The 27,904-nt window shown below is 41.3% G+C and overlaps 1 protein-coding gene and 1 long non-coding RNA gene across 3 annotated transcripts in view; one reads left to right on the top strand and one right to left on the bottom strand.

The window, feature by feature from the left end:
- Positions 1-2,659: 2,659 nt before the first annotated feature.
- Positions 2,660-17,417, top strand: LOC119695645. Its single transcript, XR_005255314.1, has 3 exons — positions 2,660-6,054; positions 6,374-6,476; positions 17,292-17,417. It is a non-coding gene; the product is annotated as an uncharacterized LOC119695645 (long non-coding RNA).
- Positions 13,340-27,904, bottom strand: part of SHB (SH2 domain containing adaptor protein B) — a 59,302-nt gene continuing 44,737 nt past the window's right edge. The window contains exons 5-6 of one of the 2 annotated variants that reach the window (XM_038124544.1): positions 24,881-25,000; positions 13,340-16,603 (exon numbers count right to left, since the gene is read on the bottom strand). In XM_038124544.1, the coding sequence (XP_037980472.1) occupies positions 16,420-16,603; positions 24,881-25,000 (304 nt within the window). In that variant the 3' untranslated portion in view covers positions 13,340-16,419. Of the gene's footprint in view, positions 16,604-19,305; positions 19,760-24,880; positions 25,001-27,904 lie in introns of those variants that run through there. The other variant, XM_038124545.1, reaches the window with a different exon arrangement.

The following is a 27,904-nucleotide window of genomic DNA, read 5'->3' as shown; positions in this document are numbered from 1 at the left end:
CTAGCTCAGTCCAGAATATGGTACTGGATACGCAATCCGGGATACGTCCTGAACAGCTGTGACAAAAACTGACAGCTTAGCAAGCAGGCAAGAAGGCCTTGCGACAAGACCTTGGCATGAAAACACACCCCAGAAAGGCAGACCCAGCCCTGTGCGGTGAGGAGCAGCGATGCAGTGAACAGAGGTTGCCCCCTCTTGATGGCAGCATGAAAGTGCTTTGCTGTCAATGGTGGTTTCACTACAAAGTGACATCAACTCGGGAGCAGCGTCCCCTGCGCCGACAGCGTGATTCCCCGCTGGAAGGGATAATTATGCATGCGCTGTTTACTCCTGGTAAAACAGTTAAGTGATATCCGTGCCACTTGCAGAAAAGCCTAGATGAAGTGGACTTTCCCAGTAAAAGCATGTAGTAATTAGGCAGATCCACATACCCTTTCTTCCTCGACAGGGCATGAAAACACTTGGTGGCTTGAAGCCATGTTTACCTTCTTCAGCTGCTGTATCTTCAGCTGCCTCTGCAGTTCCAGAAGTGCAATGAGGTTTGATGAAATTACAGTAATGTAAATTTGACAAGGTGTTCCTATGTTTATTGGGATGCAGAAGATTTTATGAGTTTTCCAAACTTGTGAGGCATTTAATAGGACAGGCATCACTCCCAGAAGAAGGTATTTTTAGTTCTGTAGAATAATGCACTACCTCCACTGGTCTGATTTATACTAGGCTCAAGCTCTCTGAGCTGTCATGCTTTTCTGTTGCATTATTGTTAACTGCATGACAGATCACAATGCATTTGTCCAAGGTGTAGCAGCACATGCACGTCTCCTTGGCATTCATCTCTGGCTTATTTTTTTAGGTCTGTTGGTGGTCATTCAGAGCCCTTTCACATTTAAATGCATCTAGCCATCAGGAGCTAATCACCAAAACTTGCCCGGAGTGCCATTCTAAAGATGGAAATTGTTGGATGGGATACCCTTCCAAACAGATTATTGGCCACATTGCCATGAGGAAAATCTCACAAGGAAAAACTCTTCTTTGACTATTCTGCATGACTTTCCCTTTAATGCAAATTTTAGCTGTCATTTTCAAACTTTTTTGCACCTTTTCCTGTTATATTTCATCTTTGACATCTTCCTTCAAGCACCAAATCTTGTGAAGCTCTCACAATATCTGAACTTCTCTCTTACATCTTTGAAGTACCTATTCTTAATGAAACCTTACTTTTCCACATCCTCTGTATGTACAACTGTAACCATTCTTTAACATACTGTAGTTTTCTAGGTAGATTATAGAGTCTGAGTTTTTAAGCTAATATTATGCTAAAACCTTCCGGAATTCACAAAGGTCTCTGCCAAACAGGGAGACCTTGAAACAATCCTTCCTTAAACCTCTTCTCCTACCTAGCACTTTCATATGTGTATTTTTTATTCAGACTACCTTCCCAGTTTAAAAACTCATGATTAGAGTTTTTAATTAATGATTTATCTATTTTGATAGAAAATCTTAAGCTGGATACTTTTTATTATTGCAAAGAACATTGTCACTGATTTTTTCCCACCCATGATGCTTACAAAAATTTAAACTGGAAAAAATATTCTAGCAGAAAATGAACTGCAAGTAACAGATTTTTGATGAAAGAGGAAAGGATCTATGGCTTTGTGAAAATTTCTTCTTGAAAACAGAATGTAAAAATGAAGACAGTTGCTTTTCCATAAAGAAAGGCAACTTTCACCATCTGAGCTAAATCACAGTCTTCAGTTTGGAACATATTCTCCAATCTATGTTTTTTTAAAATCAATTCACAGCACCATAAAGCTTCCCTAATGAAATTACATGCCCTTCAATATTTCAGTCAGTCACATGATCAAATTCCACTTAAATTAATCACAGCTGAAAGCCAATCAAATACAGTATTTTTTTCTTTCTACATGTGATTACACTGTGTGACTCAGGAGCTAATTGTCTGCATTCTCAATAATTTACCCAAAAACGTAAAATTTCAAAAAGATTTTTCCAACTTCAGGTACTGTTGAAACTGAAACAACTGTTCTAAGTATTTCTGCTACGTTTCAAGTTATCTGGAATGCTACTGTAGAGTTTCCAGAAGATTTTCTGTCTGAAATTGACTCTATTTATGTAATAATAAAGATCTAACTGTAATTACAACACTGTGACCCATTCTAATTCTGCAAAGGATCTTTAAAAGAACCTGCCCCCATTGCAATGGGTAGTGTGGGAATCCATAAAATCAGAGGGTTTTGGGAAAGCTGCAAAAGGCAGGCCTCAGAGACAGCAGAGCTGTGATTAGAGCTAAGCAACAGTTATGAGATCGGTCAGCAGAAAAATTATATAAGAAGTAGAAAAGTAAGGACAAATATAACAATGGTCTGTGTATTAATGCTTGTCTAGAATAACTCCCTAAGCTGCAGAAAAGTATATCTAGAGAGATATTACGAAGTTCTAAGCTTAACAGTGGAGCTGTGTGCATTGTTTCTTAAGGCTTACAAACAGGTATTGTATTCAAAATCAGCAAGCATTGTTTTAACCAAAGGTACGTGTGCTTATAGTGCTTGGATTGAACCACTGTCAATATGCTTTTGCTTTGTGTGATTGGTCAAAAAACTTTTAAAGTAAGTTGTAACATTAAGTTCTTTGTCTGCTGCCTGGGATGTGAGCTACTGGCATCTTCCCATTGTCCTAACTGTGTAATGAGACTGATGCTGGAAAATAAAACAGCTCGAGACGCGTTCCTCAGCAGTCCCGTCCCATTTGTGATTTGTACTTAGACCCCTGCCTGGCAATAAATGGTGCTCCTCAGTGAGGAGGATTTTTGGACTAGAAGAATAAAAAAAGACCATGGACAGTGCAGTTGTCGGAGGCCCAGGCTGTTAATAGGAGGAATGGATCATTCCCTTCATCGTCTGTAGCTGATATCCTTGTAAGTAGTAAGTAGCAACTCTAGGGGCTCCTGGGCAACGATATGGAAAACCGTCTATCTAAAACAGAATGGGACATCTTTTATCAGCCTGAGACAATTTTACAGGATGAAGGACGTTCCGACATCTCAAAACATGAACTGAAAGACTTATTAATCTGGGTAAAAGCGAATACTCAAAATACAGACTTGAAGTCTGCTTTTACCTTTGATTTTTGGGACCAGATAACCTGGGAAATTTACAGTCTAGTCTCTCTCAAAAAGGAAGAGACTTTGGTCAAACTAATGCCTATCTCCAGAACTTTAATGGAGAGCTTTAAACAGGTAGCATTAGGTTACAAGGACCACAGGGTGAAATGCCCAATCCCAGCTCCAGGACTGGAAAATATTTCTTCCTGGTACAGCAAGCGATGTCACTATTTTCTTCTCAGCAAAACTGAAACTGTGAGGTGGGTGATGGAGTCAGCATTGGCACTGGAGCCTCAGGGGTTCCTTCTGGGATCCAGGCCCTGAATCTTCAGCACATCCAGGGCTGGATTCCAGGTGAATCACTGCTTTGGAATGCCCAGCTAGCTCTGTAGTATTCCAAAGCAGCCAGGCAGTGCCCCAGGCCAAAGAGGGATGATTGTTGGCCTGTCATTGTGCTCTTGTGAAAATGCTGCCTTTACAGGCCTTGTGGCAAAGCTCCCAGAAGAGGATGGAGAATGGAGAGAGAACCCACAGAGGCAGGGCTAAGTAAGGTCTGAGCTTCAGGGCACTGCCTGGCTGAGCACCCTCACCTGTGCCCTGCTGAGCTTCCTTCCTCAGAGGGCGCCCAAGGTTGCAGAGCATTCCCTGGCACTGGGAGGAGGCAGGTGCAGGCTGCCTGAGTGGAAACGTCCTCATCGATGAAGAGATGTCAGGATGAGGTAGGTAGGCCAGCTCACAGGAGGCTCACAAACTGCTGCTGGCTGTACCTCAGCAATGAGCAACAGAGCCCAGGGAGAGAAAATCTGCCACTTTGTCTGCAACCTGGCAGCTGCTCCAAGGCACACCCCTGCTGAAAGCCTGGCCAGCTGTACAGTGAGCTTCCCACAGCAGATACAAAACCTGTAACCCAGCTCTCACTGCTACAGTTGCTGGTGATCATGAGGATTGACCTGTTAGAGAGCCAGATCCCATCCCTGCTGCAGTCTTTGCATCTTTCAAAAAATGGCTTGGGGCAGAAGGGTCTTGGGCAAGCAGACTTCTGATGAAGAGAACCCTAGGCTCTTTAGGAAGCAGATGAACAAACCTTTATGGCTGGGACAGGGAGGTCCTAGTCGGTTGCTGCCCTATTCCCTGGGATTGGAGAGCAAAGCACGGTGGAGTGTGGCCAGCAGTGCCGATTGTCAGCTGTGTGGCGCCAAGGAAGGAGGTTTCAATGACTCCTCCTTTGCTATTGGGAAAGTTTAGTGACAGGGTCAGCCTGGAATGGCAGAGGACAGGGCTTTCCCTAACATTGCAGGGGTGAAGAGGAGGAAGATGGGATTCTGATTGCAGCTGGTGACACTGGACTCACAGATGAGCATGGTGAGTGGGTCTGGTTGGGATGGAGTCAACTTTCCTGGTAGCAACCATTATAGAGCTGTTCTTTGTACTTACAGTTACAATGGTGCTGATAGCACACCAGTGTTTTGGTCATGCTGAACAGGCCTCACACAGCATCAAGTATGTTTATTCATATTCCATCCGATGGCCAGTAGGTTGGAGGTGGGCAAGAGTTTGGGAGGACACATAGCCAGGACAAAACAAAGGGGATATTTCATAATCAAAGGGGATATTTTATACCATGTGATGTTGTACTTGGCAAAAAAATAGAAGTTAAGGATCATGGGAGGGATTAGTTATTAAGGCATTTGTCTTCCAAAATAATCACTACACATACTGAGGCCCTGCTTCCCAGGACACCACCTGAAGATGAAAATGAGAGAATAAATATTTTTGCTTTGCTTTGCTTCCACACACAGTCTTTGGTCTTCTTCACTGAACTGCCTTTATCTCGACCCATGAGTTTTTTCATCTTATTTTCTCTCCTGTCCTGTTGAGCAACAGAACTGCTTGTGGCCACTTGGCATCCAGCCAAGGTCAACCCACCACAATCCTTTTTGGCACCCAGCATGTGGGTTGAGCCAATGGGAGTACTGAATTGAGCATGCTATAGCAATAGCTGTTATTAATTGGAAGGTTTCTGTGTCTTTGAAGCTGGCTGGCTGCACTGAATACCTCTTCATTCTGTTGAGCTTTGGAACATGTTAATACAAACGTTGTGCACTTAACTATGCTGGGAAAGTTATCTTGCAGACAGAATGAGAGAATATACGTCCACTGAGATTGATGTTGGTGGTTTTACTGCATAGACTTCCACACTTTTTGTTCACCCTTATGTGAGGTGTTTAATACTACTAACCCGATACAGTTGGGTTTGTGGCAAAACCACTCTATTCTGGACAGTCCTAGAGGCCTCATGTATCCTTGGCACAGACTATGAGGGCAGTGAACTTCAAGGGCTAAAAGGGCATCAATGAGCTCTCAGTGTAGTCATCATGAATATGGACATGGTTAAACAGCTGACTAACTTGTCTGGCCTCTCAGAACATTTCTCTGTTGTGGCCTTACTGTAGGTGGATGAATGGCATGATTGCTACCATGACAGTGCACCAGCAGTGATACTGCAGCAACTGAGATTCCCTGGCTCCCACTGGCAGGCTGATTCACCCATTGGAGAGCCAAAGAATGATCAATTTCTTTTAAATTTCTCATATGGCCCATGCAGAAGTCTGGTGGAGGGTGGAAATTAACAGGGACAATTGTGTCCTGAATGACGATGTCACACTGCTGCTGAGTGCTGCTGTACTCAGTATCCTGGAGTTGCTATGCCAGCTGGAGTCAAGGACAGAGAAGTGGTGTGCTACAACAGATATTATCAATGTTTTTTTCTCAATTCCTTTGGCAGCAGAAGCATGTGACAGGGTGTCAGTACACCTAGAAGGAACTGCACCAGGCTGGAAGCACAGTCCTACCATTTGTCGTGGACTGATGAGAGCTGCACAGTCACCAGAATGATCCCCTGAACACTTACCATATGTCAACCACATCAACAGGTGGGATAAAAAAGTGTGCTAGGTGGGCAGCAGGGCTTGTAGGGGTGGGAGTCTGCCATTTGATTTCTAAGGAATTAAGTAGCAGAGTCTTTAGAGTATGGTGAAGAGGTGAAGTCTGGGTTCTTTTGGTGTTGAGAGAATAGTTTGGACTAGCTGTTGGAGCAAAGCAGGGCTAGTGAGCAGCAGGGCACCCAGGCTCCCTGGAAAACAGTAGGATTTAACACTCCTTTCCCCAGCCTCACCTCTTACAAGACACATCTTCTGCCAGTTGTACCTGTGCTGAGAGTTGATGGGTATGTCTGCTTCCTTGGTGTTGCAGGGGATTTTGCAGCGATATCCCATTACTTACATGAACCTGGAGCCTCAAACGGCCCTGCTGGACTCTGCCTCACGAGGGAGCTGTGTTCCCAGGAAAAGAGAGTGTGAGTTACTTTCCCCCTGTACATCAGTCCTAGAGACCTAGAATGGGATTAAAGGAAATCTCCCTTCCCTCTTCCAGCACTCCTTAGCGTCTCTACACAGCTCGCAGTTGTGTCCCATAGAGAGACAGCAGCAGGGAACTGGAGGATTTACGGCAGTGAGGGACAGGATAGGGGGATGTGAGCCTACAGAAAATAGGATTACTGCCCGCCTGTGGGAGGGATCCACTTCTGAAAGGGTTTCCTTATGCTCTGTCTCTATATTGTAGAGGGCCCCACCTCAGGCCAAGCTGGGTGTGTTCAGTCCTCACAAGGCTGGAGGACCTTCCCTGTAATCCAGTAATGCCTTGGCCATCGAGACTTGGGAGAGTGTTGGCAGTTCTGGACAGAGAGAAAACACAGGCCTATTCCCTTCTGCCCCTTCAGAGTCTGGGGGATTGCACTGTTTGACTGGATGCATCAAGACCAAATATGCTGGGAGTGGCCACAAAATTTAATTTTGCATCAAAATGTTCATAATTTTAAAAAATTTTCCAAGACTCAGACCAAAATATTTGACAGATTTCAGAAAAGAAAATATTTTCAGACAAAAAAGATTTTTAGCTTTTCAAATAGGTAGGCAAAAGGAGGAGGAATGAGAGATTAGGATGAAGAAAGGAAAGAAGAAATTCATCTGGAGAGACAAACATAAAAAGCAAAATGGGCACAAGCAGGCCAAACACATTTTTCATTTTCATTGCTGTTATTGAAATAACCAAAATTCTAGGATTCTGTAAAAAAAAAATTAATATGGAGAAAAATCATGTTATGATGAACGTTAAGCTAGGATTTAGCATGGATTAAAAAAAATTAAGAAATCTTAATAGTCCCCACTATAATTGATCTGGGTTTGGTTAGCATGTCATTTCTTTAAAAGCAGGAAAATTTTGTTTTGCTCATGAACCAGCCTGCTACTGCAGACACTCGGTGGCCACAGCTGTAAATAGAAGATGTAAAAACTGAAGGAAGGATTTACATGCAAGCACTCAGCAGCTCAATGTGTAAGAAACTGAGCAGTTCAGCAGCTTTGGCCATCCCAGAATAATATCTCTTGCTGTCAAGCTCCATTTTCACATGACCTCTATAGAAACAAAACCTAGAGCTGGAGCAAGATGCAGAGTTATTTTTTGTTCGTCTCTCCGTTTGTTTGTTTTTTCTGGCATGATTCTGAACCAGCAAGTCAGTCTCACTCCAGTAGCAACACAGCAGGTGCATAGGAACGTAGAAGGCTAAGCCTGAAAACCATAGTGATGTGTCAGGATTAGGGTCAGAATCAATGAGATACAAGACAATGAATTATAGAAGTGAAGATACTACAGAGGTAGGGGTCAGTAGCAAAATCTGAGCTTAAATGCAGCTTCCAAGTGCAAAAGGAGCATGCTCTCACCTTTAGTTTTCTTCACAAGAGCTCCTATTAGTGACAGAGCAGACTCTGCAACTCAACTCTTTCATTCAGCCAGTTCTCAGCACCTTGAAATCAGAATTATTCAGGCAGTCACATGGTGACAGCACAAAAGACAAGTAAAGGAAGGGACAGTTTAATTTGTTTAACAGAGGTGAAGAACAGCTTTAACAGCGGTAAAACTGGTGCAGCTAATGGCTGGAGGATGTCTGGGCCATAGTAATCATGAAATGAGAGAATTAAGGAATGTGGTTAGAACTACCAGCTTGGACTTCCATTGGGAAGTCTTTGGCCTAGTTGACAGAGTCTCTTGGAAGGCACTTCAAAGAAGGTATTGAGGCACTGGAGTGAGTCCAGAGAAAGGCAGTGAAGCTGGATGAAGGTCTAGTGGTTAAGTCCTAGTGAGAGAAGCTGAGGGACCTAGGGTTGTTTAGTCTGGAGAAAAGGAGGCTCAGGGGGGAACTTACTGCTCTAAATATCCCAGAAAAAGTTGTAGCTAGTTGGGGGGTTGGCCTCTTCTAGGAAATTAGCAACAGGATGAGAGGACACAGCCTCAAGCTGTGCCAGGGAGGTTCAGACTGGATATCAGGAGGAATTTCTTGATGGAAAGGGTTGTTAAACATTGTCATGGGCTGCCCAGGGAGGTAGTGAAATCACCACCCTTGCAGGTGTTCATGACAGGACAAGGTGCAATGTTCTAGTTGATGAGGTGGTGATCAGTCAAAGATTGGTCTCAGTGGTCCAGAGGTCTTTCCCAGCCTAAAGGATTCTGTGATTCTGTGCATTCTTGAAGGACAAAGGAATCTAGGCAGGCTAGCAATTTTTGAAGAGAAAACACTTAAGAGGTACAGAAGTACAGTCCCTGAATGCCAAAAGATGTGCGGTGGAGGTGGGGATGTGGGGGGGGAGGGAGAAAACCAGTATGAACAACAAAGTTTTGGCAATAATTCAGCAAAGAAGAGAGATTATGACCTTTGGAAAAAGTGTGTCTCCACTCAGGAAGACTACCAAGTTCCAAATTTGCATGGAGAGAAAATTTAAAGGGCCAAAGCCTAACTAGAACTTAATTTGGCTACTGAGTAAAAGACAAAATATTTCTATCAATACATCTGGTGATCTGGAAGACATAGATGAGAAACAGAGTGATGGCCTAATAATCCAAGGGGAAAAAATTAACAATCAAACATGGCTTAGACACACACAAGTCTATGAAGCCAAATGGGTTCTTCCCAAGGCTACTGAAGGAGCTGGTGGGAGAGCTCATTGAGTAATTTTTAATGATTTAGCAGCAGTCCTGGCTAACTAGGGAGTTCCCAGGAGACTGGAAGTTGGCCAGTGTGATCCTCTTCTACAAGGGCTGGAAGGAGGATCTATATGGAGCTGGGGCACTATAGGCCTGTCAGCCTGGGGAAGGTCATGGAACAGATCATGCTGAGTGCTATCACATGGCACATCATAGACAACCAGGGATCAGGCCCAGCCAGCAAGGATCTAGGGAAGGCAGGTGCTACTTGACCAACCTGACCTATGACAGGTAGGATGGAGGTAGGAGGGAAAGGCTTAATAGATGAGGGAAAAGCTTTGGATATTGTCTGTCTTGACGCGACCAAAGCCTGTGACGTTTTCTCCCACAGCATTCTCCCAGAGAAACTGGCTGTTCATGACTTGGATGGGTGCACTGTCTACTGGGTAACAAAGCGTCTGGATGGCCAGGTCCAGAGAGTGGTGGTGAACAGAGCTACATCCACCCGGTCACAAGTGCTTTTTCCAGGGGTCAGTACTGGAGCCAGTTTCTGGATGAGGGAACTGAGCATACCCTCAGTCCTTTTGCAGACAACACCAGGCTGTGTGGGAGTGTTGACCTGCTGGAGGGCAGGAAGGCTCTGCAGAGGGATCTGGACAGGCTGGATTGATGGGCTGAGACCAATGGCTTGAGATTGAATAAGGCCAAGTCTCAGGTCTTGCCCTGGGGTCACAACAACTTCACTCAGCACTGCAGATAGGGAGCAGAGTGTCTGGAAAGTTGCCCAGCAAAGGACCTGGGGGTGATATGGTTGACATCTGGCTGAACACAAAGAAGCAGTGTGCCCAGGTGGCCAAGAAGGCCAATTGCATCTTGGCCTGTACCAGCAATAGTGTGGCCAGCAAGACTAGGGCAGTGACTGTGTCCCTGTACTTGGCACTGGTGAGGCCATACCTTGAGTGCTGTGTCCAGTTCTGGGCCCCTCACTTCAAAAAGAACACTCAGATGCTGGGGTGTGTCCAGAGAAGGGCAATGGAGCTGCTGGTGAAGGGTCTGGAGCACAAGTCCTGTGAAGAGCAGCTGATGGGACTGCATGCGTTAAGCCTGTAGAAAAGGAGACTCAGGGAAATTTCAGCTCTGCAACTACTAGGAAGGAGGTTTCATGAGGTAGGGGTTAGCCTTTTCTCCCAACAAATGAGGGGATGAGAAGAAACAGCCTCAAGTTGCACCAGTGGTGGTTTAGACTGCGTTAATATGGAAATAATTCACTACTGAAAGGGCTACCAGTCACAGACCAGGCTACTCAGGGAAGTGGTTCAGTCCACTGTCTGGAGATATTTAAAAGATGTGGCATTTAAGGACATGATTTAGGGGTGGATTTGGAAGTGTCAGGTTAAATGTTGGACTCGATGACCTAAATGATTCTATACAGATAAGTTTATATGGAGATAAAAATAGTCTTAATGTGTAGAAGAAACAGACAGATGACAAGATTTTATAGGCTGCCCTCTCTCTGAATGGATCTAATTACTGGAGGTAAACAATAAGATGATTTCAGAGGAAAGTTTACTACATTTGTGCTGAAAGAAGATTATGAACAAAAAACAAAAATCAAAGACATTGTTTACATGACCCTTATTTTCACAGAACTGGTAATACTCAGGTTGAAACCATGGTCGATCCTGGCCACAAAAAGTTACTAACTGGAATCAATTTATTTTAATAATTTATCACAATTATGTCACGTAACTTTATATTTGAAAATAATTAACAATAGTTAATTAATAAGAAATAGATAATTCAGGGCTGCTTTTTGCAATAAAAGTTAAAATGAAAGTGCAGACTCTATATGAAGTCAGATTCAAAAGCATTTTAGACATGGATATCTTTGATGTCAGCCACAAGAAACATGACCTTCCTGTTCCACAGGACAGTCCAGAAGAGAAGTTGGTTTGATTAGTGCAGTCTTTGTCCTATGTGGTAGACCACACAGTCTGGGAGAGAAGTCAGGAGGGTCAGCGTAGCAGTTCCAGCCTTACCATGTGCAGTCTCTGAGGATGTAGGGTCCCTTGTACTTCTCCCAAAGTATTCCTGAATTCTCCCCTTTTCCTCCACAGGGTTTTGTTTGATGTCTCTTCTGAGTCTCTCTGGCTTCTCATCAAGTTTCTTTAGTCTCTCCTCATAATCTCTTTGTCTGGGTTACCTCTTGTAGGTACCTTCTATGTCTCTCTTGAGAGACAGTGGACAATATCCATTACAGACTGCTAGAGAATGCCTGGTTCCTGTATTCAAATTCTCTCAGTATCTCGCACTTGGCTCTTGCCTCACTGCAACTCAGTCTGTCCTTGCTGAAAGTATCTCCACACTTTCCCCATGACACTTTTACCACTTTCACAGCAGTTAACAAACTATTTACTTGTAAATGGTTACCTTATCCTTCTCTACTCTTTCACAGCTAAATTTCAGCCAGGCCCTGCCCATACTACCTGACACAACCTAGCCCTTACTCTATAAACAATCCTGTAACTCTTCATATATATTAATTTCATACAATCATAGTGTTTCAGTCATCCCCATGGCTTATGCAACTCAGAAGATTTCCAGCCATCCTGTTGATATTTCTCCTGTAGTTAGAACCACTGTTTCTTGGAGGCAAACCTGGGGAATGGGTTGATACAATCAACTTGCCAACAAGCTTCACCAAGCTTGTGTCTTGGAATTGTCAGCAGCAACAAATGCAATTCAGGGACTCTGAAGGCAAAGGCAATGTTTGGTCTAATCTTATCACTGAACTAAATACAAGGTGCAGAGCACTGCAGTCACCACATTATCTCTTCATTGTGCATACCTTGTCCACAGAGGAAGCTCAAGGCTCAAGACGGGAAATCACATGGTGCAGAAAATTGGATTGTACATGGTCATCCCTTGCAACATATGAACTTTTTTTTTCAGTGGGACTTGTATTTGTTTCATTTTAGATCAACAACTTTGTTTGGCTGCTGCAACTTCCTTCCTTACTTTCTTCTTACCTTCTTATTGGGGCCTCCAAAAATAAGTAATAAAAGAAAGCAATATGCAGTATTTTATGTAAGATCATTAAAAAAGAAAAAATGTATGAAAATCAATTGAATCTCCTTTCTATTTCCTTTACCCCTTACTCATATCAGAACTGCCAGTTCTGTTCCAAATCTGTTTTGTTTTATCCTCTCTACAGAGAAAGAGAGCAGAGTAGTGTGTGGGATGAGGTCTTTAATCAGTTTATTTAGAATTCTGTTAAGACTCTGCTTGTTTTGCTCAGGCACCACTTGAGGTACCACCCAAGGACAACATGAATAACTTATAGCAGCAGAGGACCAAGTCCACCAGAGTATAGCTCAGTAGTGTAGCAGTGTCAAAATGGAATCAGAGCCTGGATAAAAGATACCATTTATGGACTCCACCAACATTGCCACACGGTGTTCATGTTGCCAGCTTGAGCCACAGCATCAAGATAAAATGCAAAACCCAATGAGACACTGAGGAGAAGCACACAAGTGTGTCATCCTCCAAGCAGTAAGCATTTTCCTCGGCCATGTTCCTTGATAAGTTGAAAAATTCTGTTTTGTACCTTTGCACTTAATTCAGCCCTGTGCTTTGCATCCTCTCTCTGAAGACTCAATTTGAAAGTAAGACAATAATCTGTTATCAAGTAGAGAAACCATAGTGATGACTCTACTTCCACAAACCTAAATGGTTTTCCCATTATGGAAGGAGCTGTGAAATGCAACCTTGGCCACTAAAGCTCTCATACACATCATATAGATGTTCACAGCCTTCACCATGCTGTGAAATACTTATCAAAATAGAAGCCAAATTAACACCTCTTACTAAGACTGCAAAAAGTGACTCACCAGTGTTGTGCTGTTAGCAGCAATAACTGGATTCCTTGGACACCACCAGCAATATCATTCACACATGCACCCGTGTCAGCCCTTGTAAAGATGTACATTATCAAGATAATTAGTAAGGGCAGAACTGAGATAATATGACTTTCCAGACTCCAAATTACAACCTAGTGATTTACTTTCACAGCACAGTTGAGACAAATAAACACAAGTTGTTCTAAAATGCCACTTCAATTATTAGCTATTCATGACAATCTGAGTACACAAGGACAATCAGAGGAAAAAAAGGGAGAGTTTATATATTTTTTAAAATAAACTTTTAATGTGCAATATAGGCATGATCACTACAAGATCCTCCACCTATACGCAATACTACACACTGTTAACACACCGCATTTTCACTGTACATTAAAAAATCTGGGAAGAATATGCCTTCACTGGAAAAATATCATACAATCACTTAAATAAACAGAGACAACATTACAGTGCAAACAAAATCCTGGTTTTATTTATTCTGCAATTATTGAGTACTTTCTAAAAGTCTTTTAGAAAAATAATAAAAAAACTTTCCCATGGACAACCAATACTGAGGACAACCAATGTTCTGAGGACAACCAATATGTTCTGAGATGATTTCCTCTTACTGAACCAAGAACCTTGATCTGATCCTTGAAGCTGTAAAAAGCAGTATACTCATTTGTATGATGCACATTCACATAACTTGTATGAAACAATGGATCCCAACCCAAAATATTCAGACAGTAATAAAATGGCACTTGCTGGCTTCATCTGACTTTTGATCAGACCCAAGACAAGGAAGGTCTGGTACAATAGTTATCCCCATGAATTAAAGACAAAGTGCTTAAGGAAGCCAGACAAGGCCTTGGTTAATGATGCTATTGGTTTCTACTGTTAATTGCTGTTAAGACAGAGTAGGGGCATACATTTTTTTTCCCTTTAAAGAAGGAAAACAGACTATGGAACAGCAATCATGCCAGATTCAACACACAAAAGAAGAAATAACACATTTCTGTCCCAAAGGGCATGATAGTGTTGCTCAAGCCCACAAAGGCCAAGATTCAGAGCAGATGTCACCTGATTCCTAATCTGTGTGAACTCTGCCACCTTCATAAACTCCTACTCTGGTGAGAGAATATACTAACTTCAAAGTGCCTGTACGCTCTTGTCAGTTGAATGATATTAAGACAGTAGACTTTAGGGAAATAAAAAAAGCAGGCAGGTGAACATGACGCCTTAGGTTTTAGCTTTCATATTTTTCAGATTCTGTGCTGGTTTAGTGTGTAGCTCTGAGCGTCATATTAAGTGTTGCTAAGTTCTCTTCACAGGGTAGGTAGACAATTCCTTTTCCAGCTTATTAGGACAACTGTTACAAGCTCCAGGCCCAAAAAGTATAAACAATGGTGAATTGAAGAGAGAAAACAAGGAGGATGGAAGTTCATAACCTCAACCTATAATTGGACAATTAACTCAAATATGCTAATGGAACAAAACTTACAGAAGTGTGACACCTTGTGACTGGTCATCCATTTTGTGACCATTTTGGGTTCATCTTGGGTGGCATCAATACATGAAAAGGGGATGTTTGTTTTCACTTGGAAAGGAACATTGTCTCTTTGTCCTCCATTGAGCCACCCTCCTCAGAAAACTGGTAAACTTATTTCAATGCAGCTTCCAGTTCTGGGTAAGACAGACAGTTTGACCCATTGCTGCACAGAATGACACTGGGCTCTTCACACACCTATCAACTTCTGTTCAATCTGCATTGGATACCATTTAAAGAATAAGGCAGGCTTAAAAGGAAACAGAATATTTAGCACCAGTGAGAATATATGGGTCATCCTTGAGGTTCTTAACAGAATTAACAATACCATGAAGAACTACTTTTACAGGCAATAAGTGGTTATTCCATCACAATTTTCAGATTTGCACTTCTTCCTAAGCATACATAAAAAATAGTAGTAGCTAAGAAAGCTGAATTAAATAGCACACAATTTCACAGTCCTATTGCTGTCTGTAAAATACATAACCTGCATATAACCAGTTTGCTACTATACCAGCTGATGGTTTAATGCACAACATTCTAGACATATGTGGGAGATGGCACAACATGAGGACTATAAGGCTATAGATTCCCCAGTTCCAGCTTGTGTACAATTATAATTTTTCACTTATCTCACTGAATGAGCACACAGAGCATGTAGAAAATATGTCCCAAGTAGATGGGCACTGAGTTGGCAGGACTAAGATACAGAGCAGCTTCCACAGTGCTTCTGGCTGACAGTGACTGAAATACAGCAGGAGGCAGGCTTCTGCTCATGGTGAAAAAGAGCAGAAGGTATGTGCCAACGGGGCTATAGCTTAAGAATGCCTTGGTAGACCAGAAAAAATTCTGCTCTGCTACATACTGCAATTCTCACAGCTGCAGAAGCCATCTTGTTGAAAGGCAGCATGATACACATTAGCCTGCTACATCAGTAGGACAGCTGTTAGATCCAGATGAATGAGCAAGTGAAGATTTTGCCTACTAAAGCTTTATAAAAGCCTTTGACCACCCTCATGCATAAATACTAACCCACATATCAAAATTACTTATCCTAACTACTTAAAACATTATGGTGTAACTGCCCCAAACAGAATTAGCTGCCTGTACCTACAAATGAAACTTGCAAATGAAGACAGTAAACATTAAGAGATTATTGTACCAAAAAGGATAAAAATATATAACCAACTACTGTTTAATTACATCCCCTATTCATAAGTAATTGACCATAATTTGCTCTCACAAAACTATTTTAAGATTGTGTGTCTAATAGAAGTTCAATATTTGACTACCCTAAGAAACTGCATTAAAAAAATCCCAAACCCATCAAACTATGTGACCAGAGCCAGAGACTTGCTTGCTAAGCAGCTCCTTCTCAGGTCCATCAAGAACACCCTAGGGTCCCTCAGAGTAAGGTTACTCTTTCTCATGGAGAAGTTTCTCAGGGTAGCAAGAGAATACAAGTTGTTGGTTTTTTACTGCTGAGAAGAACTTGTTGATTCTTCTCAAAACACGAAGGAAGAACTTTTTTTGGGAAGCACTTTCATTCACATAGAAAGTCTGGGAAGGCTATCTGCCTTTCTTGCATTAAAATAAGTGTTCTTTCTGTTATGCAGCAATACAATTCTAGAGGCATGCTGCAGCACAAGTATATCACACACACAGTCCCATAGACAACTCTGCAGAGAGCCCACATTCACAAGACTAAATGCTGCCTCTCTCCATCATAGACTCAGGCTCTGAATTCTGGCAACAAATTCTGTGCAACCCAGCTTATCTCTCACCTCCCATCCACAGGAAGGGGTGAGACTAGGTTATTAGAGAGTCCGTACAGCCACAGGGTAGAGCAAGGACAAGTGTTCTGCTCCTTTGATAGGCAGCTTTTTTGTAGTGTAGTAGTGGATGACTTCAGGGACACTGTCGAAAGGAGGGCTGTTCTGACCCAGGATGTATTTCTCTTTGGTTTTCGTCAGCTTCATATGCATAAAACCTTGACTGCTCCTGCAAGGAAAGCAAAGTGTAAGTTCATGCTTGTGCAAAGGGAAGAGGGGTGCAGCACCATGACAGGCTCTCCTTATGGAGGGGAAAGTAGGAGAACAAAATGCCAGTAGCTGCTGGGTGGCAGGTCAAGACAGTGGCCAGACTGACCATCTCCAACTGCTAGTTGCAACCCCTATGGACAGTTCACCACAAAGGCAGCCTAAGGCAGTATTTTGTTTTCAGCACCTGCACTGCCTTGATCCACATGCACAGCTGTCTCTCACTGAAAGTGATCCAGAGGAATGCCAGTAGATAATCCATTTCCTTCCCATGGCCCCTCTAACCAGCCCCTTCAATAATTTCCTGCAAACATTTATTTTCACTACAGCCAGTCATTATTTCTGGACCCAAGTATCTGTGATGTTGGCCTGCAGAGGCCTGAGGGTCCCTTCATAGGCACAAGCAGGCCATGAACCATCCTCAGGTAGGCAAGACAAGACCTGTCCTGCTCTACCCTGTGGATGCCGCAGGGCAGACCTTATTCATTCCAGAACAGATAACTGTCCAGAACAGATCTCTGTGCATAATCTGGTGGCTTCAGGTGGGAAAACTACTCCAGGTGAACATGTTCCCAAGGTTCACGGCATACTACTGCTTTAGACTGCGCACTATACTGAGTAAGGGCTGCTGTCCTGTGGTCTTTCTGCAGGCACTCTCTTTGAGAGAAGGCTCATGACTACACAGGCAGAAGAAGAGTGTCACAGAACTCATGGAACTACCCTGCCTGCTCTTAGCAAAGCAACCCGTCCAACAGAATTCCACTCTAAGGCGTAGCACCCACATTGCCATACAGCTCCAGAGGTAAAGCTGGCCTCTGCTCTTCCCAGAAGTGACCTTTCAGTGTCTGCTGTCTTAACATAACATAAAGGCTATTTTAAGAGTGTAGAGTTCAGCCAGGGCAACACAAGTGCAAAGAACAGCTCCTACACGTCGAGATGTTAAATGAGGCTTAGAAGGTTTTTACAGCTTGTTTGATGTCCCAATCCCTAATGTTCTGGCTCCAAGCCGTTGTTTCTTCTAGGTGTGTCCAGGGGCAGAGACAGTAAAATTGGAGTTGGTCTGTGTCAGCAAAAAAACCCAATTCAAGATGACACAGAAAGCTGCAGCAGGAAAACAAGTTATGCTGAAATCAGCTTCTCTAAAATCTGCCATGTTCTAGTTAGCAGGTGCAGCATTCCCTTTTTAAGTGCCTGTACCATAACCAAGCTCATGTCTTTCAGATGTACTTAACAATTGTCTGATGAAGAGAAACCTGGTGCGCAGAAATCATGGCAGGCACTGTAATTATGGCTCTACATACTTAAAATCATGCTTTAAACATCAATTTCTTAGTGGGAACATATATCTTTCAAGTAATAATTAATCTCTAAATTATTTCCCTTAAATAAGAATGACATCTTTAAATATTATTAGGACAGATGTATTGCTCTCTTTCTTCAGTTGACTATGAATCTGCTTTGCCACAAAATGACTTAAAAGTGTGCAGATACATTAATGGAATCAGGTGTATGCTGATTTCAGAAGTATGGCAAGGACTGAAGAACAATCTTTTAAATGCACTTTAGTGCAGAGAAGGAAAAGGCACAAGCCTTTTTTGAACAGGAGGACAATGCACAGAGTATGAACAAATTGCTACAAGCCATGCATTCATGACAGCTATTGTTTCCCCAAGAAGGACCAATGTATGTATTCTGGTTTGTGTAGCACATAGTCATTGAGCTCACACAAAAAGAATCCCTGCTATATATCCTGACAGGTGAGCCTTCTGGAAGGCCACATTGTTTGTGAGGGTGAGGGAAAAAGAATGTGAGCTAGAAGTTATGAATAGCAGGCTAATGGAATGTAGACAAGGCAAATCCATAGCTTCTGCACTTGGGATGGAACAAACCCAAGCACCAGTGCAAGCTGGGGCACAAGACGCCAGAAAAGGAACTATGGTAGGGAGGACACACGGTGGGAAGGAGAATGATTCAGTGGTCTGCCCATGAAGGCCTACTAAAGCCCTGAGTTCCAAAGCAATGTGCAGCCAGCTGCTGGAAGACAGTGTCTACAGAGCGCTCATGAGGCTGCATCCGTATCTGGTGAGAGGGTGTCCCATGAAAAAAAGAGATGTCAATGCTGGAGCATATCCAGAGCACGACCACTAAACATGGTCTGGGGATGGGAATACCTGACATACGAGGATAGGCTTGAGGGAATTGTGTCTGTTTAGTCTCCAGGAGAAGGAAAGGTGAGATGGAAGGTGTCAGGTTGCAATCATCTACTGCCTAAAAGGGAGAGTTACAGAGAAAACTGAAGCTTCTCCATCAACAAGCACCACCTGCAAGGGAGTTCCCACTGGACACAGGGACTTCTTCCTCATAGGAGTCCTAGAGCCCAAGAACCAAGATAAGGCAGGTCAGAAGGGCTGCATCCTCACAAGTTTTCCAAAGCACTCAGCAACCTGATAAGCACGTCCTGCTTGGAGCAGGGGATTGGACTAGACATCTCCAGAGGTCCATTTGCAACTACATCTCTCTAGGCAACTGGAAGGGATGTGAAACTGACTTCAAAGCTTTGCAGTGTCTCACATGCAAATCTTCTGTTCATAAAGGAGGAGAACTGAGACGCAAGAACATTCACTCAATCATCTGGTTTTGGTTACTGCTAGTGTTTGCAGCCAATACCACGTTCTTAGTGATAGACCTGATTTCTATCCTGGCTACTTTTCTGGATGTTCATAACTCTTTAAAATGAACATTATTTCAGGCTTACTGGTGGATGAATGCAAAGATTATGTTTTCAAATATTTTCCTTCTTCACTCCCTTTCCACCCTCTTTTAGTGTCCAAAAATTACACTGTGAATGTGCTATCTGCCCTCCCTGTTTCAAATGAACTACCACAGGTTACAAGTAAACATATCGAACCAGACAATTCTCATCTACTATAATGTAGAACAAATTAAGTTGGAAAAAAGTCAACTCAGGACCTTGAAATCATGCCCTTGAATTAAACCCTTTCAACTGCAAACTATTCTGTTAAACTATTCACATCTACACTAAGGATCCTTCTGTGCTGTCTCACCTTTTCTATTTGTCCTTAAAATCTGTCTCACAGTCTCCACTCTTCTGGTACACCTGGATGCAGAGAATCAGGGTCTTTAGTAACAGGTAAGGGCAAGATGCATCTGCACATGATTAACAACACCAATGCTGCTAGACCAGTGACTAGTGTTACAGGGACCACGTCAAAAAAGAACCTGAAAGTCATACTCTCTCTTCCTCTCCTCCAAATGCTGATTTTAGTATGCAAAGAGATTACTGAAATTTCAGGTAATGACAGGGAAAAAAGCTTCATGGTTAAAGTGACTGTTCATAAATTTCTGCTTAGTTTTTGAAGCACTTTTGGAGTCTACCTGAACAACTGCCTGACTGAGTAGTCCTGGTTTTGGAATGCCTATTTTTCAGCTCAGCAACAGCTATTAGAACCTGCCAGGCCCAAGGTTCACAAAGAAAAGAACCTAAATAGTGATCCCAAGTTCACATATGTGAACAGTGGTGAGAGTCAGTGCCTTGAAGAGACAAGAGACAGACATTTTGCAAGAGAAGGTGCTGGGACCTGAACTACAACATGTGATAGTGCTACTGTGTGAATTCTAAATGTCATTGTGGTTTTTTCAAATGTTGCAATAACTCTTAACCACATTTTCATTCAACTGACAAACAGCAACAGAACAGTGCTACTAGAGACAATCTTCTACTCTTTTTTTCCTTTTTGCAACCAGTCCCATGAGTTTCAAACACAGAAGAAAATTGGTAATTGCTGATCCCCGCACCAAATTTCTTTCAAACTCTGAAGCACACATGTTTATATAGACACAAACTTCATACATGACTAATAGTCAGTCACACCTTGCTTAAAATGTTTGGCAACACAACCATAACACCAAAAGACTTTGAATTGGAACCTCCCCCCATATTTTCTTTCAGTTTTCAAAACCCAGTGAGGATGGGAAAGAAATTGGGCAGACAGTTAATTAGAATGTGCTTTTTTGATCTTATGCATGAAGTGTAATAAAAGCAGGTGTAATGAATATTAATTAGATATTAAACCTAGTATTTTTTTCTAGGAAATATTAATGGCTTTGAAACACGATTCAGTGTTCACAATCAGAAAGTCTGACCAAGTCTTCTGAACCTTTGCCGAACAAAGTACTGTTTCGGCAGAATGGATTTTCTGCATTCATTTTGATGAAACGTCACCTGCGTAAAGAAAAAAGCAACAACTTTGCAATATCATCAGAAAAAAAAATCTAGCAATGTAGGAATAGATGTTGTGTTATTTTTCCACTCTGAAATGATTTTCCATTTCATAATTTTAATTTGTGTTACATGCTGTAACTTTGAACAAAGCCTATGTACGCCAAAAAAAGAAAACAAAATAAAACCTTATTGCTTAACCCCAGACCAAAAAAAAAATTAAAAATTGAAAAATCATTTACTGGAGATGTTAAGAGGCTGGTCTATGAGCTGTTTTTCCTGTTTCAGCTTTGCTTTTTCAAGCATATTATACACAACACTGTCATTCTACACCTGATAGACACTGTTTCCATGATAAAATAAACATCTCTTCCCCTACAAACAAGGTGCAGAAGTGTTCATTTGCACCCAATGTGTGAAAATAGCTACTAAGCCCAGGCTCCATCCTCTATAACCAGTTCCCATCTGCTGCTTTGAAGGCAGTGAGAATCCTCAGCTTGTTGGATTTTCCATAGAAATGACAGAATCCATACTTCCTGATAACAGTCAGGACCTTATCTTTATGATTTAGGCTAACAACAGACTAGTAATACACTTTAAAACCTTTTATTCAATTGCTAATTTAGAGACATATCAAAAATCCCACAACCTATTTGTAAATTATACTGACAGGAAGAAACTTGTTATTTTTACAATATTACAAGATTTACTTCCAAGAACAAAAATCAACAGAAAGGTTCAAGTGCAGCATTTATCCAGAACCCAGAACTACCCAAAGTTTACTCAACTTTGGAAATCAGGACCACTTCTACAGACTGTAATGACAAAAAAAAACCCCAATAGCTTGCAGTTTCCTTTGCTATTCAGGGAAACCACATGCCTGTTTATGAATCCACAGGATCAGGATGTCAAAAGGCACCACCCTCTCTGAATTCAACTCTGTACTTCCAGTGGCTGTGATTGCACAGGAACTATCTGACAGATCAGAATGCAATGCCTGTTACTGTTTTTGCTCACAGACAGCACATTTAGTTAACTTGTGAGATAATCCTTATGTAAAATTAAGAACAGCCACATTTCCCAAAACTGAAATATGAGTCAGGAAATGAAGTGGTGTGGGCATGGTGCACATTGCTGCAAGAGCCTTGGGAGGGGCAAATCCTGACTGAAAGGATTAGCTAGTAGAGCCCAGCTGGTGCCTGGTCTTCACTAAACAAGACTGAAATATGATAACCCCATCCTGAGATCCTGCTCTATTGCTACATCAGAAAGGCATCTCTGTGAGCTTGATGTTCACTGAAGTAATTGCTGAACACCTAAAGCATTTATAAGTAAGAAATGGCTTTCCCTCTTTCATTTGCACATCTACTTCTACCGTTTTCACCAGTGTGCTTGTTAGTAAAGAACAGGTCTCAGACAAGGAATTTGAAACTAGGCATTTCAACAGCAGCCAGGAATTTCTTGTTACAGCACAGTTTCCAGGAGTATGGGTCTCCAATTTTTACCCAGCCTTCTGCAATTATAATTGCATTTAAGGAAAGAGTGGGTGGGTATGAGCGAGCCAAATATCTACAACCCTGAAGGAATGCAGAGAAGAGGAAACACAGGGAACAATCCAGGGCTGACAGGAGATTCAAGAGAATGTACAGCTGCTCCTCATGCCTTTGGGATCATTTTGTTCTGAGAAGGTAGATCATATTCTTTTCCTCTTCTGCTGTGCAGAATTTAAACAATGCTGACAAGGAGGCTTAGCTCTTCGGATCCCAATCCATAGAAAGATGCTTTTAGCTTCAAACACTTGTCCCCAACAACACCAATTCCTTGTAGTTAACTGAGATGGGCAACATAAATGTGTACTTCAACAAAACCTTTTCTGATGCCCCCAGAGATAGCTAATCCACATGCAATTAAATTTCACTGGATAACCTACACCATCTCACAGCGACAGACATTGACATGAGCAACTTAAACTACCTCAATGACTGTTTTATACACAGATGCATTTTAATTTAGCAATAAAGCTATTTTCACACTCATTTCATTATATTTAGAATGATAATTTTTGGATTTTGAACCAGCCAGATATCTCACACAAATTCCCCATGCAAGTCAAGCCTGTGTGGCTTGCTCAATGTCCACAGAACATAAAAAGACTTCTTACTATTGGAAAAAAATGGTCTTCAGAGATGTGTCCATCTCAGCTATATTAAAAGAAAATGAGCAAGTTCTACCATCTTTTCACTTTTCAAGTACAGGTAATATTTGGGGAGATTCTTATTGCTGTGTTTTGGGAAACAGTCTTTTGTTATTAGAGAAAAGAAAACTAAAAAACTTGAGTGAAGTGGTTTGGTTTTGGTTTTTGCTTTCTGTTTTGCTTTTATAAAAAGCTTGTCACATGAAACAGAAGAATAGATTTTAAATCACTGTCACTTAATCTCAGTACAAAATCAGGGTGTGATTCTTACTTTTTCCCTGAAGCAGAAATGAAACGTTTAACCAAAAAAAAAAAAAGCTGACTCACACATCATACTAAAGGTCCCCAAGAAGCACAAACACACCTAATAGACAATGGAAACATTATAGTTCTGTCCAAAGAGACTACAAAAGGATACTAAAGGCATGAACACAGCTGTACAAAGCAGCAAAATATAATTTTAACTGTCACCTTTACTCTGGAAGTTGTGCTCTAGCAGAATAACAAAAATCACTGGGCTGATGCAAGAATTAGGTGAAATATTTTTAAAAATAGATCCATATTCCAAGACTTTGAATTTAAGGGACAATTTAGGTCTGAGGGAAATTTTTTCCAAAGCTTGTTCCATTAATGCTTCAGTGTTTGAAAATATCTAGAAGATGCCTATATCGGAGTATACAGAGATCAAATTACAAAAGAGATAACAGGAACTCAACCACAATTCTAAAGCAGATGTGTTCCAGCTCCAGGCAAACCTCTTCATTACAGAGAGATCCCAAAAATAGTAGCAGAGGAATAATGATTTAAAATACACTCCTACAAAATATTCTCAAGCTCTAGAATGGAATTTTAAAATTATAAAAAATTATAGAAATGATCCGCTTTGGTGCTATTTATAAAAGCATTTGTTACAACCAGGCATCACCATCATCCCAGCAGTAAAATGTATTTTCAGAACAGACCTGCGAAGAAATGGCATAAAAGCCAAACTGGCAGGAGTAATGCTAGTGAAAAGGGCAAGTTGACCTGTACCCCAGACCAACTTGGAAGGTTAGGTTCCACATCAGACCCTATCCTGCATGAAGGAAAGAAAGGAAACATTTCTCTTTGCACCTGTACAGCCTATACCAAGGTAAAGGGGCTTCTTTTTCTCCTGCACACAAAACCTTGACAATCTTCCTCAGCTAGAAAATTAAGTGAACTTATTATCCTGTCACGGGTGGCAGAATTGAGCTAGATGATCTTTGATCCTCTCTTCCAACCCCAACAGTTTATGAATTTGTATTGTGGTATGTTGAAGATATCTGTAATGAACCCAGCTCAGCCTAAGTAAGGCAGATTCAGAGCAGTGCTAAGACTAGAATACTGCTCAATTCCTAATTCTGTAGATCTTTCATCCTCAGTCCTGGGATTTTTACTTCAAAGAACTGTAACAATGCTGTACAGCTTTACTCCAGTAAAGCAAACAAAACAAAAGGAATAAAATCCCCAAACAATACAGTTCCTTATTCAGCCAAAAGCAGAAGCAGCAGGAGCATTTCAAATCAGAACCAGAGAAAAAAAAAAACAACCAAACAAGTTAATTTAGTTAAGTGGACACCAAATGAAAACTAAAAATCTCTTAACATCCCCAGACAGGAAGATACAAATTCAGTGACTGTAATTATACATCACGCAGTCCCAAACACTCTGCAGCCCTTCAGAGCTAAAACAGTGCAGCAACAAACTGGATGATTTTCTCGTATGGCACCAGAGAAGTTAGGGCTTATAAGTACATTTACTATGTTTTACTGACAAGTACTTACTTCAGTGAAAGTGAATAGTCATGCTTGCTTGTTTGACTATTTCTTACAAGGTAGCTACACTCCTTACATAAACGCAACAGGTTTTCTGCATCTGTCCGACTGATTGCTCCATGATACCATCTAGAAAAAAAGCAAAGAGGTTAATTAGCACAGAGAAATATTGCTACTCATACTGCTTTCACCACCTAATTTTTTAAGGTGTGATTTGCTACCAATAGCACATGGATACCTTTAAAATCTAATAATGTATGGATAAAAAGCTCTGGATGAAGTTATTACAAATTGGGGAGGCTTCCCATTCCTGTCAGCTGAGGGGAAAAACTCAGATCAGGAAATCACACAATAAGACTGGTGTACATGTTTATGTAAGAAATTCCCCTTTAGAGAAACACATCCTAATCTATCCTCCAAACAGATCCACGATATGAAATTTGCTCTATTTCATCCCTGATTTCTATATCAGTTTTTAAGCTAATACATAAAATAAACAACAAAAGCAAAGAAACTGAAGATCACATGCGGAGAATATGTACAGTTAACAGTGGAAAAGATTTGCTAAAATAAATCTTTGAAAAAGGAGAAGAGTGATAAAGTGTGAAGATCTACCAAAAAGGCACATTCTAAACAAAGCTGTGGCAATTCTGAGAGTTTTATATAAATCTCTGGTGGATTTATGGAGTGGATGCGAACAACTAAGGGAAAAAAGGAAATTGAGTGAGGAGAGGTGGGTCCTTCATTGAACTAGCCACTGCAAACAAATAAGCTTCTCAGTGCACGCTGCTCTGTATCAGCTTTCAAAATCTGAGACTCCAAGAGTAAGCACTTGGATCCTTCCCTAAGTTTCCAGAGCAATGTAATGTGTCTGGCCCTGTACTGTGTCAAATGTGGCTCTGAAGATCTCTCCCTCCCTGCAATTACCAGGTGCACTTTGAAACAATATGTGACACTACCATGCCTGCCTAAGCAAGACAACGAACACATCAGAAGTGCTCTCTGTCTGTCCTTACTGGGAACTGTTGCTTGCTTTATGTAAAAGAGTTTCATTCCATTTGTTTTTACCCTGAGAAAGATGCTCCAACTAAGATAGGTGAATAAAGACCAGATAAGCCTCTTTGACAGAAATCATTCCCTTAACTGCCTTTTGCTGGTGACTCTATTGTCAAATCTGATGAATGTGCTAAAAAAATATAGCTGGTGCCCAAATTAAAAATTCATTGAGTGCTTGAATAAAACCAAAGTCTGCATTAGAGGGAACTAAAGACAGACTTTTAAAAAGGGAGGCCCTGACAACTTCACCACTTCACAAATAAGATGGAGACACAGATACAAATGATTTCAGGCAGTCTCCTCCTCATCTCCCATTAGATATTTACGGCTGAAGGATATTTCTTAACAAGCAATTTAAAGACTAGATTGACTTTTGCGTGTGACGGAATGATATTAACACAAGTGTGAATCATGAAATGGACTTGGGAGAATGTAAAAACCTTTCCTTCTAGCTACAATTATCTTTATTTTCTTTTCTCCCCAGAGGGCCAAACAAAAGTGAAATATTACCTTACCAAAATAAGGGAGATGCTTAACTCTGATATTCAAAGAGAAATGGAAAAAGAACACAGGGCTGGTTTGAGGAAGAAAAACCTGCTTTTAAGAGTTGAAAGTAAACAGTGGATGAAACATCTGATTTAGATGTGATGTCTGGAAGCTGTTTTGGCTACACCTGACAGTAAGCAGCAGTATCCAGAAGTTTAATTGTTTGTGAGTCATATGTCCATGTAATTGGGGCACTCTGATTGCTCCTGTTCCAGCTATCTAGTGCGATAAGCAAGTGCGATAATCAGCTTTAAGTTCCTGAGAGATTTGCTGTTCAACTGTATTGGGTCTGTTTGTCCTGAGTGCGTTAATTTTTGAAATGTCAGCATACAAGCATTTGTGAAGAAAGGTCAAAAATTCAAACATCAGCAATGTGGTTTTAAAAAAGTGCAATGACAGCTTGTGAAAGACACCAGTGCGAAAGTATGGAATAACCTGAATGTCTTCTAAGATATCCTGGGAAACACACGCATACAATGCAAACCTGAAAGCAAAATTCTAACATAATCATACACTTTGACCCTTAACAGGATCTCCTCCCAAATTTATAAGTACCCTGATTGTAGTTTACAGAATGCTCTTCCTGATGTCCCTTACTTTCTTACTTTATAAATGGTCAGGTTTTGGCCACTAAGGGGCCACAACTCCACTGAAGACAGGAGAGCAGCATCAATAATACAGTAAGTATAATAAGTTATTACAGCTTATATAATGCACAACGCTACTCTATTTCTGAGTTAGAGCAAAACAGGAAACCACAAGATCTTGATTATAAGGCTGGGAGGGATTCACTTTCAGTAAGACAATGGAAACAGCAGAACACACTTTTTCTTTACACTGTTATTGAGGAAATAGAACAAATTACTTTGATTCCCCTGGGTCCATGAGTTAATAAGTTCATAGTTACAGATTCCTTGGTCACAAGTAACTAAAAATATTTTCTTAATATACTAACTCACCTTGGTATTTCTGCCTGTTTGGGGAATATCCTAACCTGCCCATCCACTTTTGCCAGTTTGTGTGCATCCTTTTCTTTAGATCTTGTATTCCTTTCTGCAAAAACAGACTCCACTTTTGCAGAAAAAGAAGGAAGGGTTTGGCATGTGCTGTGGAGATGTCTCACACTACTAAAATGAGTAACTTGAATTATTATGAATATTCTATGGTAAAATAAATGTGGACTCTATCACTTTATAATGCATCATTGTTAACTGCGCTCATTTTAGGTTTGATCCATCATGCTGAAGAAACAAAAAAACCCCTCATGTCATTGACATTTGAATAGTTAAGAAGGAAAAACCAGACATGCAGTTTTCAATTGTAACATTTAACTGCAGTTATACTAAAAGACAGAATGACACCACAGCATATTTGTGGTTTAAAAATTAGGTAACAGAAACTCACCTTCCTGCAGTTATTTTTAATGTATTT

This window comes from Motacilla alba, chromosome Z, assembly GCF_015832195.1.
Source record: "Motacilla alba alba isolate MOTALB_02 chromosome Z, Motacilla_alba_V1.0_pri, whole genome shotgun sequence".
Classification (NCBI taxonomy): domain Eukaryota; kingdom Metazoa; phylum Chordata; class Aves; order Passeriformes; family Motacillidae; genus Motacilla; species Motacilla alba.
This window is presented reverse-complemented; position numbering and strand designations above follow the sequence as displayed.